At 38.1% G+C, this 21,073-nt stretch overlaps 1 protein-coding gene and 1 long non-coding RNA gene across 11 annotated transcripts in view; one reads left to right on the top strand and one right to left on the bottom strand.

Annotated features, from left to right (window-relative positions):
* The window catches only part of PARP4 (poly(ADP-ribose) polymerase family member 4), a 95,634-nt gene that overhangs the window by 40,373 nt on the left and 34,188 nt on the right, over positions 1-21,073 (top strand). For all 3 annotated transcript variants that reach the window (XM_072795849.1, XM_072795850.1, XM_072795848.1), the window contains 9 exons: positions 2,440-2,604; positions 3,474-3,520; positions 3,663-3,741; positions 7,327-7,464; positions 14,280-14,475; positions 15,469-15,536; positions 16,109-16,296; positions 19,035-19,134; positions 20,676-20,846. In XM_072795849.1, coding sequence (XP_072651950.1) covers positions 2,440-2,604; positions 3,474-3,520; positions 3,663-3,741; positions 7,327-7,464; positions 14,280-14,475; positions 15,469-15,536; positions 16,109-16,296; positions 19,035-19,134; positions 20,676-20,846 — 1,152 coding nt within the window. The remainder of the gene's footprint in view (positions 1-2,439; positions 2,605-3,473; positions 3,521-3,662; positions 3,742-7,326; positions 7,465-14,279; positions 14,476-15,468; positions 15,537-16,108; positions 16,297-19,034; positions 19,135-20,675; positions 20,847-21,073) is intronic.
* The window catches only part of LOC140615863 (uncharacterized), a 59,804-nt gene continuing 41,712 nt past the window's right edge, over positions 2,982-21,073 (bottom strand). For 3 of the 8 annotated variants that reach the window (XR_012016370.1, XR_012016372.1, XR_012016375.1), the window contains 4 exons: positions 15,749-15,869; positions 13,383-13,650; positions 7,299-7,496; positions 2,983-3,492 (listed from right to left, as the gene is read on the bottom strand). This is a non-coding gene — a long non-coding RNA (uncharacterized lncRNA). Of the gene's footprint in view, positions 3,493-4,070; positions 4,151-7,298; positions 7,497-13,382; positions 13,651-15,748; positions 15,870-21,073 lie in introns of all 8 variants that reach the window. The other 5 variants (XR_012016373.1, XR_012016371.1, XR_012016374.1 and 2 more) reach the window with 5 other exon arrangements.

Here is a 21,073-nt window from a genome sequence, read left to right as displayed (position 1 = left end):
TAGTGTATTACATACATACTATATGTTATTATATATAGGTTATTATGTGTTTAATATATAAATATATATTATCTATTTGACTTCTAATAGTTGGCAACATTTTATATATGTATACCCACATATATATACATGTCATACATATACATATAAAATAATATTCCTCTACGCTTGGGAACATTATATATGTGTGTATAAAATATAACATATATTACTGTATTACATATCATGTTATCATTTATAATATATATGATGTGTATATGCTATGTGTATTATATATATGATATTCCCAATGATCAGAAGACTAGCAAAGTGGCTTTAGATATCCAACGGATGAGGCGAAAATGATTTGTCATTGAACTATTGTGTAGGGACACCTAAGATTTCAAACCTCATTATATCACAAAGGAGGACAAAGTTAGAAGAAGACTACTGGACTCAACTTTATATTGGTCCACCTTTAGGATATACCTAAATTAATCTTATATTTAATATATTTTGAGGTAAGGTTAAAAAGAACAAGGTGGCATGGTTATTGAAATAAATCAGTAATTGAAAATATTTTTAAAAACCACACATGCTTATTAAGGAATAGATCTAAAGCTGATTCCATTTCCTTCTCCTCTAAACTTCATCCTTCTCCTATCTCCCTGGTCATAATAATGGTGTCACCATTTACCTGGTGGGCCAGGTGGAAACTCTGGGTGTCACCCTTCAATCCTCCCTTCCCAGTGTAATCATCTGTTTGAGTTTCCTACCAGGCTGTGCAGCCTGCCCATGTCACCACCTTTCCTCTGACTGTTACTGTAGGGCCCACTGTCATCCCCTCAGCCGATCACTACCGTACCAAAGACCCTCCCAGGTCAGGCCTCATTGCGCTAGTTCCTTCCTCCCGCTTGGCACTCCAGAGAGTCTGAGCTATTACTTGTAGTCCCCAAAACAATACCTTTGTAGAGCCTCTGTTCTCCTGGTTGGAATGTTCTAACTCCATTTGTTTACTTGATTTTTTTCTTTAAGTAAGCTTTATGCCCAATGTGGAGTGTAAACTCATGAGATCAAGAGTAACATGCTCTACTGATTGAGCCAGATAGGCACCCCATTTGCTTGATTTAAGATAAAACTATATATAATTTATCTATATATCACTACTTTTAATATACTATTTATACAGATAGAGGGCTAGTTTGTAATCTCAAATATTTAAGCAGGAAAGTAAGAGAAAAGGGTAGATAAAGAGTTAATGGGAAAATGCAGAGGAAATTTCAATGCTGAGACTGGAGCTGGAGCAAGGGCCCAACCTCCTGAATGGAAGCTGCTGGGTGAGAACAAGCACCCTATGTGGCAGGTGCTCCCCATTACTCTGCACTGAGATGAAAGCTCTCTGGGAACCCCTAGGGGAATCCCCACAGTTCCTGTGTCTTATCTACTCTCAGAGGAGCTTGTCACTCTTTGGCATTCAGTTCACTCAGTTGCCTTGCAGCTCAGCTTTCTGGCGGGTCAAGACCAGTTACAGTTTTGTAAATTATCTGGCTTGTAACAGAAGTGATGTCTTACATCTGTATCCTACGCAGAAACAGAGCTGCAGCCCCACACTATTATGTGTCAGTCTCTCAAATGAGACCCAGGCTTTCATGTGCTTAGTTATCATCTCTTCATTGTTCATGCCTTCACTGGAATTCATTTCTTCACTGGATATTCTTGCAAATGGATATCCTCAATGTCAAAAGTAATCATCTACTTCTGAAATCTTTATAAATTATCAGTAGTATATGCTCCTAAACATACTAAGTTTCATGGCAGTGCAACCATGTGGACTAGAAGATACTCTTGAGGTTTTAAGAGTTTCTCTGTGTGGGTGTCAGAAAAAACATACATCTAGCCTCTTTTTTCTGCCCTAGCCAGTCATGAGCTTGTCTCCATCTGCAGTGATTATAATACCCCTTTAAAAGAAAGTGAAATACTTTTTCTAAAAAATAAAATGATGAATAAACTACAGGGTAAAAGAATGAAGTGAGGGCCAAGTTAGTGAAAACTGCTCTGGCTCTATGGCCAGATAGAATTGCTGCTAGATGCTGTGGAGGTCAGAGAGGCTACCAGCACTTCAAGAAGGGACCATATGGATGCTGTCTGCGCAGCAGAGGTCTGCATGCAGGGCCTTTGGTATGGAGGACAGAAGTGACCCTCCCCAGCCAGGGCAAGGTCCTGCTCCTAAAGGAACTCCTCTCCTTCTGCCCCCCTTGTAAATGTCACACCATCCCCACCCCTAGGGACCAATTCCAGGATTCTCCTTTAGCACTGCCCATTTGTTTTGTAGGACATATGCTCATTTTCTGGGGAAGAGTCTGGCAGATTATAATTTAAGTGGCATATACAGGAGGGATTAGCTAGCATAGAATGGATACAATTTTGAATGGAAAGCTGAGCAATGTGTTTCTATTTCAGGATGTTTTTACTGTTAGTGTTGGAAATCTACCCCCTAAGGCTAAGGTCCTTATTAAAATTACCTACATCACAGAACTTAGCATCCAAGGCAGCAAGGCTGTCTTCTTCATGCCTGCCACTGTGGCACCTTGGCAACAGGACAAAGTTTTGAATGAAAACATTCAGGTTTGTATGCTTAGAAAGTTTTAAAGAGGGTTTTTTTGGTGATTTATGAATATCTGAACTTAAAAATACCTAAAATAATCTAATCTTTCCACGGGCACCTGGGTGGCTCAGTGGATTAAGCATCTGACTCTTGATTTTGGCTCAGATCATGATCTCAGGATTGTGAGATTGAGCCCTGAGATGGGCTCCATGCCCAGTATGGATCCTACTTAAGATTCTCTGTCTCTCTCTGCCCCTCCTCCTCTGGTTCTCTCTCTTTCTCCCTCTCTAAAAAAAAAGAAAAGAAAAAAAAAAGAAAAAATTAATCTTTCTGGCATCAAGTCAATTTTACTGACATTTCTGCATATAGATACAAGTAATATTTGTAAAATGAAAAGAAAAAGGACACAGTTATGCTCAGTTGCTGTGATATTTTTATTCTGTTCAGTCACTTAAAATTTTTGTGTCTGTACTACATGTTCATTATGGAGAATTTAGATAAGCATAAAGAATGCAAATAAGCCAAAGAGGAAAACTTAATCCTTAATTCCATTGCCAGAGATGATAGTCTGAAGCTACTGATTAACACTTTGTTTCTATTTTGTAGGTATTTATATAAATTATGTGTGTACATGCATATAGAGGTATGTGTGTGTGTATGCACACATATAGACATATGTGTAGTTGAAAATCTCTGTTAAATTGGTCATAAATTATTATTTAGAAACTACTGTCATTCCATGAGCAAATGTTCTGTGACTCGCTACTTCAAAGGGAGACCATCTGTCTTGCCACTGTAGATTGTGGTCTTGGTAACATTACATTCAGCTTAGAGTTCTCACTGTGTATTAGTAGATACTTACTTATGTAAATATATTTTCTTTTAACAGGATACAGTAGAGAAGATTTCTATAAAGAAAATAGGAACAAAGCAAAGGTTAGTACCAAAAATATAAAACCTCTTCATTCAATGGACATTAGTTGTATGGTTTCAAATTTTACTTAAAACTATATAAAATGACAACAAGTAGTTATTTAATATTTAAGATAATAGACAATTTTTTCTTCTTTTCTGGTAGCTTCTCTTTGAGTATGTCCATTGAGATGCCATACATGATTGAATCCATTTCTAGTGATACACATGAACTCAGACAAAAGGTTAGTGAATCTTTGTTTCATTTTTTAAGTGCTTTTATTTTAGCGTCAGCTTTATTGTGTCAAGACAATAAGTGCATGTGGTTTAAAAAGTTAAATAAGAACACTAACAACAGGGACACCTGGATGGCTTATCAGTTGGGTGCCTGCCTTCGGCCCAGGTCGTTATCCCGGGATCTGGGATCGAGTCCCTCATGGGGCTCCCTGTGAGGAGCCTGCTTCTCCCTCTGCCTATGTCTCTGTCTCTGTCTCTGTCTCTCTCTGTGTGTCTCTCATGAATAAATAAATAAATCTTTAAAAAAAAAAAAAAAGAATGCTAATAACAGGGGTACCTGACTGGTTCAGTCGGTAGAGCATGCCACTCTTGATCTTGGGGTTTTGGGTTCAAGTCCCACATTGGGTATAGAGATTACTGAAAAAATAAAATTAAATATAAAATAATAAAATATATGTAACATATTTCATATAAAAATAAAATCTTAAAAAAAAAGGAAATAATGCTAACAACAGCTTCTCAGAAGCAACAGCCTACTTATGCCCTGCCTCTTCCAGAACAGTCTCCAGAAACTGTGAACCACTTTAAATATCTTACCGCCTTTCTGGTGGCCTCCAAAGTTGTAAATGCTCATGTTTTACTGCTTGTAAAACAGTAAAAACATCCATCTGATTCAAAATTATTTTTTAACTTCCTATTATGGTCAATGAAAATTTAATTCTCTACTCTCCACTAGTCTCACTTACACATAGATTAAAACTCTTCAAAATATTATTTGTTGCAGTTGAATGCTTCCAATAATTCGGATCATGTTTTTCACTGGAGACCTTCCTCCCTTTTGTCTCTCCAGTCCAACCCAGCTTGGTCCCAGGGCCTTTCTTTATGATTCTCCTTTGTAGAGATTTTCCTCTTTATGCTCTTTCTTGCTTTATTTCCTCCATTTGGCAGAGAACAACCTCCATTAACTTCCTGAGTAAGAGTGTGTGGGCCTCAGTGTCTGGAGCTATCCTCATTCTGTGTGTGAATGTTGATCATCTGCCGAGGTGTCTAATCCGGAAAATCATCTTCCTCCTAATATTGAACACATGATCTTCTAGCTTCCAGTGTTAGTTCTGAGAAAAATGTTATTCTAATCCCCTGTTCAATGTGTGTAGTCTGTTTTGTTTTGTTTTGTTTTAAATTCTGCGAGAATTTCAGATCTTCTCTTTATTCCTGGTATTCTGAAATTAGTTAAGAATGTGATATGCATTCATTGGATAACTCATAGCCTTTAATTCTGAGAAAGTTTGTTAAAATATATATATAATTTATATATTTTAAATTGTTCCTCTCTCCTTCACATTTTGTATTGCCTTTCAGTCATGTGTCCCCTGGAATGAGCTTCATGTTTTCTTTCTTTTTCTCTCCTGTTGACCATTGTATTGTTTCTTTGTTCTACTTTCTGGGTGATATTCTTGATTTCAAATTCCAACTGTTCCACTGAAATTTGTGTTTTAGTTCTGATTTTTTAATTTGTAAGAGCTCTTTTCTGTTCTAGAAGTATTCCTTTTTTGTAGCGTCTTTGTGTGTTTCATGGGTGCATTATCTTCTCTTTTCTTGTCTCTCTGAAAACACAGTATGTCTTTTTCTTCTCTTCCCTGTGTTGTATCTTTTCTCTTTGAGTTCCTTTTTTCTTCTCTGGCTTTTTCCTTTTTTTTTTTTTTTTTTTTTTGTCTCTAGATTTTGTGTTAGACGCTTTTCCTTAAAGGTCTGGGTGGCCTCTCCATGTTCATCTCTAACTAAGACATGAGAAAGCTAGTTAGATACTCTGAGGTGAATGGAGCGAGTGGACCAAAGGTCCTGCACTGGAGTCTCTGGCAGCTGGCTGGCTGTTTGATGGTGAGGCTCATGGTGGTGTTTTAACCCTTCTGTGGTTATTCAGAACACCTCTAGGTTATTCCTAAAGTATGATTGGGGAGAGTGACTGAGGGACCCACACTTAATTCCCTACTCTGCAGTCCTATATTTGTATAGTCTGCTATGCCTGTGATTCCCCGGTGTGGATGCTATTTGCTTGAATTTCTCTGAGAAATGAATCTTCAATTCCCTTTAATGAGGGAACAGGGTGCTAGCTATTGGTGCTAGCTGCTTGGCTACTTAAGGCAGGGAAGGAGCCTGCACTAAAGCAACTTAATGCATACTCTGCTTGCTAGTTACCGCCATTTCCTGCAGTAGGCTCCAAGGTTTGAGCCTTTCCTGGTTGCTGTAGTCCCCCACCAGACTCAGGTAATAGTTTCCTCCATTCTGGCTAAGTCACTTACCATGCCCCTATCAACTTTCAATTTTTTCTTAAATTGTTGACCTCTCTCAACTGCTATTGTCTTTGTTCCTATTCTCCATATCTTTATGGATTTATACCCTTTAATTGATTCCTTCTTATGGTAGAGAGTCTTAGGATTTTACTAGGAATGGAGATAAACACATACATTTATTCCATCCTGAAAAAGAGACCCTCTGCGTCAGATAGCTTCTGCTGTATAACAAGCAATCTCAAAACTTGATGGTATAAAGTAATAACATTTGTTATTTTTCACAGTTCTGTGAATTGGCTGGGTGGTTCTAATGGTCTGCACTGGCTTGGCTGGGACAGGATGATCTAGAATGGTCTTATTAATATCTAGCAGTTGATCTGATGTCATTTGGGGAGATGACCATGTCTCTCTTCATCCAGCAGTTTAGCTCAGGTTCATTCATAGAGTAATTGAAAAGTTCTCAGTAGCAACAGAGGAAGGCAAGCCCCTTTGGAATGTTTTCCAAGCCTCTTGCATCACATCTGCCAATATCCCATTGATGAAAGCAAGTCACATTGGCCAACTCTGAATTCAAGGGCAGAAAAATAGGTGCCATCTCCTGACAGGAAGAGATGCAAAGTCACATCATTGCAAAGGGGTGAGCACATAGGAAAGGAAAAAATTTATTTTACAATCTATCAACATTGCCTTCATTTTAAAGCTTATCATTAACATCTTCAAAAGTTATTTTACAAATAAGGCATAATTATAAGATTTCTGTTGAATTTTCTCTTTTCACTATTCTAAGTTATGATTATCTAGTATACTTACTGCCATATCCAGATAGTTCTGCCTGAATACATAGATCTATAATCTTTGGATCCAGGATTTGAGGCTGTGTGAAATTTCTAAATTTGACTATGTATATCAACCTTAGAATTTCAGGAGGGTAATTGATATGATAATGGGCATACTTCTAAAAATTTCACAATTTTGAGATTTATTACTACACTGTTGTTTTTTTTATAAAGATTTTATTTATTAATTCATGAGAGACACAAGGAGAGAGGCAGAGACATAGACAGAGGGAGAAGCAGGCTCCTCCCAGGGAGCCCAGTGTGGGACTCCATCCCTGGACCGGGATCATGCCCTGAGCCAAAGGCAGATGCTCAACCGCTGAGCCACCTAGGCGTCCCTAAATTGTTGATTCTTAATGCACTTATATAAATTATGCAAGGGTTTGCCACTTGAGAGGTAACTGCAAACTGATCATATGGTATTATTCCATTACTTACTTTGTTATCTTTGTTGTTTGTTTTGTAGAGGACAGACTGCAAAGCTGTAATTAGCACCGTGGAAGGTAGCTCCTTAGACAGTGATGGATTCACTCTTCATGTTGGTTTGTCTGACGCATATCTCCCAAGAATGTGGGTTGAAAAACATCCAGAAAAGGAAAGCGAGGTATGACACTTTTTACTAAAAAATGAGAGACGCTATTGAAAAAATTTTTCAGAATACATTATTAAAATTTGGAAATTGCTGATAGTCCTGAAAAACTAGAATTACAAAATGAGCTCTCATCACCTCAAGATTTCATAACTAAAAATACTTATGAAATCAGACACAACAAACTTCTGAGGTTTCAACCAAGTCCATCATGTGGCATGTTTCCCTATGACTGTAGTTTTTACCTTAATCCCCACCAAGAACAAAATATGCCTTCAGACATTACATTGGTTAGTCTGTATATTTTTATAGTTTTAAAATATTGATACTGTAAAAACAGATACAAAATTATTTATGGCTATAAGACAATTTGTGTGCCTGTGATGAAGAATCTCTTATTAGAATAAAAAATGAGAGTTGGCCATCAACAAGATGGCCAAACAAGATGTCCTTTACATGTATCCCCTCCTCAACAACAATTATTTGACATCTATCTATGGACAAAGTGCCATGTAGGAGCTTTGGGATCCAGTTAAGGAGATTTTGAAACCCTAGTGCCCCAAACCAAGTAGAACCATTTTGAGAAGGCAGGTTTACCCCCAGGCAGCTAACTTGCTGACCATGGTCCTGGCTGCATCTATGTCTCCAAATATCCTGAAAGTGCCTTCTACTTGGCTCCAGCCTGATCATGCAGAAGAAAGAATCAGTGGATTCGAAGATAGATCATTTGAAATTAGAGGAAAAAAAGAAAATGCAAAAGAGTTAAGAAAGCATACATGAATTATGGAGTACTGTCAAGCAAGTGAACGTTTCAGGAAAGCCCGGGAAAGGAGAGAAAAGGGCAAAGAAATTATTTAAGGAAACAATAGCTAAAATCTTCCCAAATCTTGAGAGAGAGATGGACATCCAGGTGCAGGCAGCACAAAGAACCCCAAGCAAAATCAGCTGGAAGATTACTCCAAAACACATCATAATCAAAACATTAAAAATAAAGGACAAGGAGGGAATTTTTTTAAGGAGGGAATTTTGAAAGCAGCAAAAGAAGAATGGCTCATCACATACAAGGGAATCCCCCACCCCATAAGCAGATTTTTCTGCAGAAACCATGAGATCAAGAAGGAGTGGGATAATATACTCAAAGTGCTTAAAGGAAAAACTGCCAACCAAGAATATTATTCTTTTGGGTTCCTGGAACCAATTTCAAGGGGAAGAGGGAGGCTTCCCTACATACCATGTAAGTCCAGGTTGTTACCTGTACTTCTGACCAACTAGCTATAAATCAGAGATTCCCCCAATCCTTTCCTCAGTTTCGATTAACTTCCTAGAGCAGCTCACAGAACTCAGAAACGTTTTACTTACTAGGTCATCAGTTTATTATAAAAGCATATAACTCAGGCACAGCCAGATGGAAGAGATGCAGAGGGCAAAGTCTGGGGAAAGGGTATGGAGCTTCTATTCCCTCTTCAGGCACGTGTCTCTTCCACATCTTCATGTGTTCACCAATGTGAATGCTCTCCAAAGCCCATGATTTGGGGTTTTTATGATGACTTCATTACACAGGCATGATTGATTAAAATCATGAGCCATTGGCAATTGATTCAGTCTCCAGCCCCTCTCCCTTTCCAAGAAGTCTGGGGGTAGGACTGAAAGTTCTAAGTCTATAATCACATGGTTGATTTTTCTGGCAACTGGCCCCCCTTCTTTGGTGGGGTCCAAACCTTGCCTTAGTGACAAAACAAAAGACACCTTTATCACCCTCATCACTTAGGAAATTGCAAGGGTTTGGGGAGATGTGAGCCAGAAACAGTGGACAAGGACCAAATATATATATGAGTTGACCAAATATGTATTTCTTATAAATCACAATATAACATAAACTCAGTGAAACTGTCCTTCAGATGTGAAGGAGAAATATATTCCCAAACAAAAATTAAGGGAATTCATCACCACTGGTCTTGCCTTATGGGAAATGGTAAAGGGAGTTCTTGAAATGAAAGAATGCTAAAGAACAACAAGCTTCTAGTGGCGAAATGAATAAGCCATGGGAATAAAAGGACAGCATGGAGAGTATAGTTAATGCTATTGAAGTTGCGTATGGTGACAGATAGTAGCTATACTATGTGATGAATATAGCATAACATATAAAATGTCAAATTGGCATCCTGTATACAGGAAACTAATCTAACATTATGTGTCAAATGTATGTCAATAAAAAATAAAATGAAATATTCTGTCAGTAGATGCAGAAATGATTGAAAAATTCAGCACCTTTTCATGATGAAAGCTCTGAACAAACTGAGTATGGAGAGAACATACCTCAACATAAGAAAGACCATATATGACAAGCCCACAGCTGACATCATACTCAATGGTGAAAAATAGAGCTTTTTCTCTAAAACCAGAAATAAGAGTGCCTACTCTCACCATTCCTATTTAGTGTAGTACTGGAAGTCCTAGCTAGAATAATTAGGCAAGAAAAAGCAATGAAAGGATGCAAATGGAAAGGAAAAAGTAAAAGGATCTCAGTTTACAGATAACATGATGTCATATATAGAAAACCCTAAAGATTCCACCAAAAACCTGTTAGAATTAATAAGCAAATTCAGGAAAGTTGTAAACATACTATAAGAGAACTATAGGCCAATATCCCTCGTTCACATAGATGCAAAAATTCTTAAAAAAATATTAGCAAACTGAATTCAGCAGTACATCAAAAGGATCGTACACCAGGATAAAAAATCAACATACAAAAATCAGTTATATTTATTTTATTTTATTTTATTTTATTTTATTTATTTTATTTTATTTTATTTACCAGAGAGAGAGCGTGAGAGAGAGAGCATGAGTGGTGGGGGTGGGGGAGAGAGTGGATAGCTAGTGGGAGAGGGAGAAGCAGACTCCCTGCTGACCAAGGAGCCTGATGCTGGACTTGATCCCAGGACCCCAGGATCATGACCTCAGCCCAAGGCAGATGCTTAACTAACTGAGCCACCCAGGCACCCTCAATTACATTTCTATACACTAACAACAAACTGTCTGAAAAAGAAATAAAGAAAACAATCCCATTTACAGTATCTCCAAAAAAAATAATAAAACACTTAGGAATAAATTCAACCAAAAGAGGTAAAAGATAATATACGTTGAAAACTGCAAGACACTGATGAAAGAAATTGAAGAAGAAACAAAGGAATTGAAAGATTATTTCATGATGGAACCACAAAAAACCCTGCATAGCTAAGGCAATCTTGAGAAAGAACAAAGCTGGATGTGTCACACTTCCCGTTTTCTTTTTTTAAAAAATATATTATTTATTTATTCATGAGAGGGAGAGAGAGGCAGAGACATAGGCAGAGGGAGAAGCAGGCTCCTCACAGGGAGCCCAATGTGGGACTCAATCCTGGAACCCCAGAATCACACCCCGAGCCAAAGACAGATGTTCAACCACTGAGCCACCCAGGCATCCCACACTTCCTGTTTTCAAACTACACTACAAAACTCTAATAATCAACTCAATGTGGTGCTGTTATAAAAACAGACACACAGACCTTTGGAACAGAATTGAGAGCCGAAAAGTAAACCCATGCATATACAGTCAACTAATATTTGACAAGGGAGCCAAGAATATTCAATGAGGAGAGGATGTCCTTTCAATAAATGGTGCTGGGAAAACTAGATATCTACATGCAAACAAATAAAATTAAGCTCCTTGCACCACTCATAAAAATTAACTCAAAATGAGTTAAAGATTTAGGTGTAAGATCTGAAACCATAAAACTCCTAGAAGAAAACAGAGGAAGAGTTCTTTGACATAGGCCTTGGCAATGATTTTTTGGATATACCGAAAGCACAAGCCACAAAAGCCAAAATTAATAAATGGGACTACATCAAACTTAAAAAGCCTCCGCACAACATAGGAAACCATCAACAAAATGGAGAAGCAACCTATGGAAGAAAATATTTGCAAGCCATATATCAGATAAGGGGTTAATATCCAAAATATATAAAGAACTTGTGTAATTCAGGGCACCTGGGTGGCTAGTTGGTTAAGCGTCTACCTTGGGCTCAGGTCATAATCCCAAGGTCCTGGGATCCAGCCCCACATAGGGCTTTCTGCTCAGTGAGGAGCCTGCCTCTCCTTCTGATCCTCCCTGCCCCACTCATTCTCTCTCTCTCTCTCTCTCTCTCTCAAGTAAATAAAATGTTAAAAAAAAAAAAGAATTCATGTAACTCAATAACAACAACAACAAAAAATCTGATGAAAAACTGGGCAGAGGAACTAAATAGACTTTTTTCTAAAGAAAACATCCAGATGACCAATAGGTACATGAAAAGATGCTCAACATCACTCATCATTAGGGAAATACAAATCACAATGAGGTATCACTTCACATCTGTTGGAATGGTTGTTGTAAAGAGACAAGAGATAACAAATATTGGTATGGATATGGAGAAAAGGGAACCCTTGTGCACTGTGGTAGGAATACAAATTGGTTAGCCACTATGCAATAAGAGTATGGAGGTTCCCAAAAAAATGAAAAACAGAACTACCATGTGATTGATCCAACAAGTCCTACTTCTGAGTATGTATCCAAAACAGATGAAATTACTATCTCAAACAGATTTCTGCACCGACATATTCATTGCAGCACTATTCACAATAATGAAGACATGAAAAAGCCTGAGTGTCCACTAATGGATACATGGCTGTAGACATATGATAGCCAGACAGATATTGGTCAAAGAGTACTAACTTCCAGTCACAAGGCATAAGAAATTTCTGAGGATCTAACATATAGCAGGGTGACTATAGTTAACAATATTGTATTTGAAAGTTGCTAAGAGAGTAAATTTTAAATGTTCTCACTATAAAAACAAAACTTACATGAGGTGTTGATGTGCTATTAAACCATATTGTGGTTTAGTTGCACATCAAACCATATCACATTGTGACATTGTATGCCTTAAATTGATACAATGTTATATATCAATTATATCTGAAAGCTGGGGAAATTTTTTTAATTGAAACTTATATGATAGTTATATTTTAAGTATTGGTTGATTAATAAAAATAAGGTTGCATATTTTAGTCATCACAATAGCATGTTTATTTCTTTTAGAATAGTGTATGCATATGAGAAACAGAGACATATTACTTATTTATTCTTCAGACTGTGGATACCATATGAATTTTCAGATATTAATTCTGTATTAAATTTGGACCTCTCAGGGGTTTATGGCCTACACATTGGAAACTCCAGCTCTGACATTCTACTTTTTATGTGAACTCTTAAAGACCATGATATTGTTGAATAAATCTTATTCTTTTTGTTTTTATAATATTACCTGGCTAGAAAGTTGAATTAAAATTCAACTAAAAGTAGTTCTTTTCCAATAAAAATTATATATTTATGCCAAATTCAGAAAATCCTAGCTTTATTTGTATGTATATCTATCCCTTGCAGGGATGCCTGAAATATTAGTTGTATATAAATTAAATCATCATTAAAATGCCACAGATAAACATGGTATTCAAAAGAGCATGGTAAATTTACAGACCCCTTTAGTAACAGGAATAAAAACATTTTAATTAATCTTTTCTATAAATGTGGATTTTTTTGTTGGATATGCTTTAAATGAAATACACACACACATATACATATAGTGATGTGTTAATGTCTCCACCTTTTTGGGAGCTTATAAGATTTTTGTTGCCAGCCATACACACTAGCATTAGAGTCTATCATTAAAGTCTAAGGTCTAGTGAGAAGCAGTGTGCCTGAGCCCAGAAAGGTTCATCAGCTTTTTCAGTGGGCCACTTTTTATTCTCTGTTACTCTGTCTCAATTACATGTCCATCATTTAGAAAGATTGTGTGGCTGGATTTTTGTATTGAAATTTTGTTGTCTCTGGGCACATAAAGTAGTACAGGCATACCTTATTTTATTGTGCTTTGCAGTATCATGCTTTACAGGAACTGTGTTTTTTACCAATTGAAAGTTTGTGACAATGCCTTGGCACCATTTCTAACAGCATTTGCTCACTTCATGTCTCTGTGTCACATTCTGGTAATTCTCTCAATATTTCAAAGTTTTTTGTTGTTATCATATTTGAAATGCTACAGTCTTATGATAAACTTGCATGGATAAGGAGCTGCATTTCACAGATGAGCAAAGAGAGTCGTTTCTTGAGATGGAATCTGGTCCTGGTGAAGACGGTTGAAATGACAATAAGAGATTTAGAATATTACATAAGCTTACTTGACAAAGCAGCAGCAGGGTTTGAGAGGAGAGACTTCAATTTTGAAACAAATTCTACTGTGGGTGAAATGCTATCAAACAGCATCATATGCTACAAATGGTTCATGAAAGGAAGAGCCAATTGATGTGGCAAACTTCAGCTTTGTCTTATTTTAAGAAACTGCCACAGCCACCCTAGCCTTCAGCAGCCACCACCATAGTCAGTCAGAAGCCATCAACATCAAGGCTGGACCCTCTACCAGCAAAAAAATTATGACTTACTGAAAGCTCAGATTATGGTTAGCATTTTTTAGCAATAGAATATTTTAAAATTAAGATATGTACTTGTTTTTAGATATAATGCTACTGCATATATAATAGACTACAGTATAGTGTGAACATAACTTTTGTATGTTCTGAGAATCCAAAAAATTCACTTAACTCACTTTTTTGCAATACTTGCTTTACTATGGTGGTCTGGAACTGAACCAGTGATATCTCAGAGGTATGCCTGCCCTAATATAAACAAGCCAGACCAATTTAAGTGATAATAAACATTAATCCGGCACCTTTTTTCTTTTTTTTTTTTTTCTAGGCCTGCATGCTTATTTTTCAACCAAATCTCAATATCACACTCCCTGACCTAACCAAGAACAATGAAGTGATTATTTGTCTTGATTGCTCCAATTCCATGGAGGGTGCAACATTCTTACAAGCCAAGCAAATTGCTTTATATGCACTGTCCTTGATGGGTAAGAAGCAAAAGATAAACATTGTCAAGTTTGGCACAGGTGAGTGATCTTCGGCCCCAGTCCAAAGTGTGCTTCCTCCATAATATTAACATACTCATGAGTAGAGCTAATGGCTATTGGTGCCCTGACCTCATCTGTGGAGTAAGAGGTGGCATAACAAGGAATTCAGGAACCAGAATCCTGGAGCTAGATCCCTGGGTTCACATTCCAGCACTACAACTTACTAACTCTAGGTGTTCCCTTGGGCAAATCCCTTGAACTTTTCCTCATCTGTAATATAAGGGTAATAAGTTCCTACCTCATAGTGTTTTTGTAACGACTGAGCTAATGCACATAAATGATTCAAAACAGTGCCTATGACAGAGCAAGTGCTATATAAATGTTACTAGTGTTACCACCAGCTGAACCAAATGCAAGACCCTTGTTTTGATATGTAAGAGGGTCCCAAGGATATGGACCGGACACTTGAAATCAGCACAGCAGTAGGAAATCTATAAGGTGTCAGGAAACATCAGATCAACCCTTTTAGAGGAAAGGTAATACCATCCTCCAGGTGGGGGCCCAGGGACATCTCAGACACCAGAAGAAAGTACTTTAGGAATGAGAGAAAGAACGCCGAGTAGAGTGAGGGGACAGTCATGTCCTATTGATTCTTCTGTGCCATTCAGCAGAAGACCAAGCTCTTTTATGAGGGAGCTAGGGTCTGCTGCTGCAGGGAGCAAAGGTTAAATAAGGCTGGGGTACCCAGAGCCTGGAAGAAGAATGGGTCCCTCCTGTGGCCAGGCTGCCTGTGCTATTGTGATGCCTCATGTCTTTTTTGCGTGAGCCATCTGCTACAGAACAGAGGTCTACACATGTATTTTCACTCAGAACATTTTGCACAATAAAGTGCATAGTTTCAATGCACTAGAGTTGATTATTTAAAGGAATACTGTGGTGAAATTTTTTATATGTTAAGCTATCAAACATTATTGTCAGTGGTCAATAAAGTGAATATTTAATGGCTATACCTCACACCAATTTATCACACAGATTACACGGAATTATTTTCATATCCTAAGTACATCGCAAGCAATAATATGCTCACCGAATTCATTATGGTGAGTAAAAGAACTTCCTTAATCTCTTAGATCTTTTCCTATCAAGTTTTAGTAGTATTGTCTGAACTTACTCCCCCCAAGACCATTATCACCATGCTCTTAGTCCTTCAGTTTTTATAAGTCAGTGGAGTTCCTTTTTATAATTAATAAAAAATGATATGAACTAATTAAAGAAAAATTAGAAATTAAGGGTAGAAAGAAAAAAAAATCACCCATAGTTGTACCACCATTAACTGTTGGAATGTTTTCTTCTGTTTCCTTTTTTCTTTTTCCTTTTTTAAAATGGAGCAAGCTGAGAATGACTAGTCACCACCTCAGTGCAGGCCAGTAAACCTAGGAAAACCATAAAAAAATAAAATAAGTGCCAACTGAAAATATATAATTACTATGTGATATGAAATAAACTAACAAGATATAAGCATAGTCGTTCCACAAATATATAATTTTTAAAAAATTATCTTTTCAGCAACAGTATCTCTAAACTTTCGATGACACATGCTTCAATAAGTGATTACAGTTAATGGTGAATATACCCCAAAGGAGTGAATAACCTTTCACCTTATTTCCTCCAGTCTGCTACACCTACTATGGGAAATACAGACTTCTGGAAAACGCTCCGATATTTAAATTTACTGTACCCTTCTCAAGGCTTACGGAGCATTCTCCTGATATCTGATGGGCACCTCCAGAATGAGAGTCTGACATTGCAGCTTGTAAAAAGAAATGTCCAGCACACCAGGCTGTTCTCCTGTGGCATCGGGTAAGTGTTAGAGATCTGGTCACTTGGGTGAACACTGTGGGTGAAAAAGGCAGCCTGTGGGTAGGTTCTCTTTGTTGGCCTACACAGGATTTTTAGAAATTTTGAAGTTGATAACAGTATATGGAAGCACTTTAGCACAGAGTTGCAGAACTCTGGGCCAGACTGCCTGGGTCTCAACACCTGAGCCAGCTGCTTGTTAGCCAGGATCCTTGGGCAAGTTGTTTAACCTCTTGTCTATAAAATGAAGATGGTAATGAAAATGTCATAGGTTTTTTAGGGGTTTTTTTCCTTAAGATTTTATTTATTTATTCATGAGAGACACACAGAGAGAGGTAGAGACATAGGAAGAAGGAGAAGCAGGCTCCCTGCAGGGAACCTGATACAAAACTCGATCCCAGGACCCCAGGATCATGACCTGAGCCCAAGGCAGATGCTCAACCATTGAGCCACCCAGATGCCTTGAAAATGTCATGGGTTTAACAGGTTTGCTCTGAGGATTAAATGAGCTCATATATAAAAAAGGACTTTAGTCTTGGCCCTGCAGTGAGGTGAGGGAAATGTGCAAGGAAGACCCACATCCTGGCACCTCTCAAAAAAAAAAAGTACTTAAGAACAGAGCTGGCACATGGCAAGCACCAAATCAATGTTAGATAATATTTTTTTTTCATAAAAGTCCAAATTTCCAACCTACCCCAAGAAACCTGAAGATCTGGCAGTGTCAGGCACACCCCTTTCCCTGGCAGTTCTTGACCAGGGCTGAGGGCTGCTGCTCTGGGTGGGCCTCCACCCAGGCTCCTTGCTCCTTCACACATGGTGGCTGGGCACATTTGCATTTTCAAACCCTGTGATGGATATACGATCTTTATCTCAGGAGGCTAGACCCCCATGATTGTTGGAATGAACCCCCTCCCCAGTCATAGTTAGCTTTTTTGGATTGATCTGAGGTATAGGGTATAAAGAAAACACCAAACAGAAGGGTCCCAACTGGTGTTTGCACAGAGCATGGCTGAACCCTGGTCTCTCTGGACTCTCCCTCACATAGTCACCATCCTGGCCTGTGATAGCCAGGCCTCGTTATCCTGAGGTGGTACATGGAGCAGGACAGCCCCTCAACAAGGGGTAGGGATAGCAATGAGAGTGGTGGCTATCGGTGCTCCCTGGAGCCACTGTACTGTCCTGGGCTAGGGGTGCTCCTCAGGCCTCAGCTGGGGCCCTCCACACCCTGGCATACCCAGTGCAGACCTGCCTGCCCAGAGGGCTCCTTCGTTCTCTCTGCCCCTCCTCCTCAGTCACAGCTCCTAGTCCTCTTCTCTAATCTGAGGCCTAACAGAACACCACAGACCAACCAGGAAATTGATCCAGCCCACAGTGGACTCTCCCAGGAATTATTCCTAAATGGACTTTACCTGATTAACTTGCAGATACCGGGTGGCTGGCCCTAATGTGCTGCAGGGACATGTCCCCTTCTGTGCCTGAATCGGTGCCCTGTTCCATCTTCCTCGTCACAGCCATACCTCCCCACTCCCCTGACCATGTAGCAGAGGCTGTGCTAGGGTCATGGCTCAGACCTCAGTGGTGAAGATACTGGGCCCTGTTGATTCCTTCTTTGCCAAGAGCCTGTCATGAGACAGACACTCTTTGATGCTGGACTACAGTGCTGTATACAGGGAGACAGACAGCAAGCAGTCAATTGCCTGTAAGGGGAGATGGATTTTCCCAGGTACCAGGAAGGAAATAAGGGGAGGGGTGCTGGGGTGAGGGGTGAGTATGAATCTCCTTTGGGAGATGACTTTGTGCTTTGACATGACCCAGCCTGAGGGAGCTGGAATTTTTACTGATTTTCTGCTGGGTTTTTAGGATCTTTCTGTTTCTGCCTCATTTTATATATGCTCATTGGTATTCACAAACTAGCAGTATGTGAGTTCTCCAGGAGTAGAGACTGTTCATCCTACCTGTTGTAACAAACTGTCCTCTGAGATCCATGCATCAGGTAGCTTCATTAGCTGATGAAACCGATAAAATACAAATAAACTCCAGCTTAGGGGGATTATCTAATTGGTGTTGTAATCACCACCAATTAATTTTGAAGACTAAAGACAAGTCCAGTCCTTAGTCAATAGGCTAAGAAATATTTCAGAAATAACTTTAAGCTCTTTTCCTGAAAAAGAATTGTTTCTTTACTATTTCAGGAGGAACCTCCCTAAGAAAGACTTTCTTAATAGTTATAGAATTATTATTGAGAGAAATTTTCAATAGGACATTATTATTTAAATAGCTAAAAGGGACTTCTTTATCTCTTTTGCCATCTAGATGCACATCATATTTTAAGATACAGATTTTATTAACTCTGCCAGTTCTTGGCCTGTGGAATCAAATTTGGGTAACTGATACTCATTGAAAGTAGATTGATATTTTTATCAGTATTCTGATAACTTTTGGGAGGTTTTCAGAATCCTCTACTCCTCCTTTGGTAAACCAGGAGTCAAGAATTTCTGCTCTTTTATTCTATTGCGAAAAAGAAATATATTTTCTGATATATGAGAGTTTAAATTACCCAAACCTTCAGATGCTTCATACTGTCCGTCTTGAGTTTTATCTCTTCAACTACAGAAAAGTAATTCTTCTGCATGTAATGTATCATCTATTGAGTTTTGAGCTATGTCAACATTGTTAACTACATGAAATTCAAAAATGTTTCTCAAATTTCTTGAAAATTAAAACATGTAAAATGTGATCAGTTCTACAGCAAATCGTCATATGTTAAGGACTTTGTCCCAGTACGGTGCCGGAGTGTTTGAGTATTTTAACTCAAAATCCAAACATAGTTGGAAAAAACAGGTACGTTTCTCAAACATCTTATTTCTAGTTTTATGTTTACATGTGGAAATAGTATCTTCTATAAATCTAGCGATAGTAACTTCTGTTTTCATTAATGGAAAGGGGACCTAGGAAAAGGACAAAGGTACTGAAGGCATAGTTACTTAGTTACTGTCTGTCTCACACCTAGTAGGAACACATTCTCCTTAATTGAGTCATTGTCCTAGATAATAGTTTGATTTATTCTTTTTTTTAAAATTTATTTATTTAAGAGAAAGCAAGAGAGAGAGCACTAGTGACGTGAGGGAGAGAGGGAGAGGCAGACTCCCCACTGACTCACTCCCCTGAGATCATGACCTGAGCTGAAGGCAGACACTTAACCAGCTGAGCCACCCAAGCACCCCTAATTTCTTCTTTATAAAGCATCATGGAGGGATTTTTTAGAAGCAAGTATACATAAAATTTACCATTTTAACTGTTCCTAAAAGGCATTCTGTGGCATTAAGGTATATTCACAATGTTGTGCAACCATCACCACCATCCATCTCTAGAATTTTTCATCATCCCAAACAGAAACTACTCATTAAACAACAGCTCCCAATTCCACTCTCCCCCAGCCTCTGGCAACTACCATTCTACATTTTGTCACTATGAATTGGACTACTTTAGATACTTCATGAAAGCAGAATCATAATGATATTTGTCCTTTTGTGCCTGGCTTATTTCATTTGGTATAATGTTTCCAAGGTCTATCCAAGTTGTAGCATGTGTCAGAATTTTCTTCCTTTTTAAAGACTGAATGATATTTTATTGTGAACACATACCACATTCTGTTTATCCATTCATTTGTTGATAGACATTTGGGTTGTTTCTACCTTTTAGTGGTTGCGAATATGCTGCTATGAGTATTGGCAAATAAGCATGTGTTCAGGTCTGACTCCAGTTATTTTAGGTATAAAACAGAAGTGGAATTTCTGGGTCAAATGGTAATTCTGTTTTGTTTTTTAGGAGACAGCATGTCATACTGTTGTTCATAGTGGCTACCTCATTTTACATTCCCATTGAGCAATGTACTAGAGTTCCATTTATTTTACATAATTGATAGCACTTGTTGTTTTCTGATTTTTGTTTTTGTTTCATAATAACCATCCTAGGGTGTGAAGTTGTATCCCAGAGGGGTTTTGATTTGCTTTTCCCTAATGACTAGTAATGTTGAACATCTTTTCATGTGTTCATTAGCCATTTGTATATCTTCTTTGGAGAAATATCTATTGAAGTCCTCTGTAGGATTAATTTTTATAACTGGAATCTACTCTCTGCCAAAGTTGTACATTAGTAGTTAACTAATGGAATAATTTGCATATTTAAATTATGTGCTAATGCTATTAAGAATTATATTTAAAATCTTTTTGAAGAAGTACCTTGAGTAGGAAAGAGAAGAACAATAACAACAAAAAGCAAAGAGCTACAAATCCCAAAATATAGAATATAAAATTATTTTGTGTTAAGTAACTTTTCTGGATGTAACACTGAAAGAGAAATAACTCATCTCTTATAAATAGATAGAAGACCAAATGACTAGGTTACATTCCCCAAGTTGCCACTCTGTCTCCATCAAATGGCAGCTACTAAGTACAGATGCACCTGAGCCTCTGCAGGCCCCTGCCCATGTGCAGTCCTTGTTCCACAATGATCGACTCCTTGTCTATGGATTTGTTCCTCATTGTACACAGGTAAGGAAGCACACAGCTTGTTTTACTATGGGAAGAGCAACATATGTTACCAACAATTTTCTTTCTCTTTTCTTCCTTCTCCTCCTCCCAAATCATAATATGCTGGCAGATTTTCTCCTTCTGGAAACCTAATGGGTAGTTAACTAGGGACATGGGGGAGCCTTTTAATTTCCATTAAAGGGGGACAGAAAATCACTGTGAAACTAAGATACTGTGGAGTATAAAAG

This window comes from Canis lupus, chromosome 24 (genome assembly GCF_048164855.1).
Source record: "Canis lupus baileyi chromosome 24, mCanLup2.hap1, whole genome shotgun sequence".
NCBI classification, from domain to species: domain Eukaryota; kingdom Metazoa; phylum Chordata; class Mammalia; order Carnivora; family Canidae; genus Canis; species Canis lupus.
The sequence above is the reverse complement of the archived record's forward strand: the minus strand, read 5'-3'. Positions and strand labels throughout refer to the sequence as shown.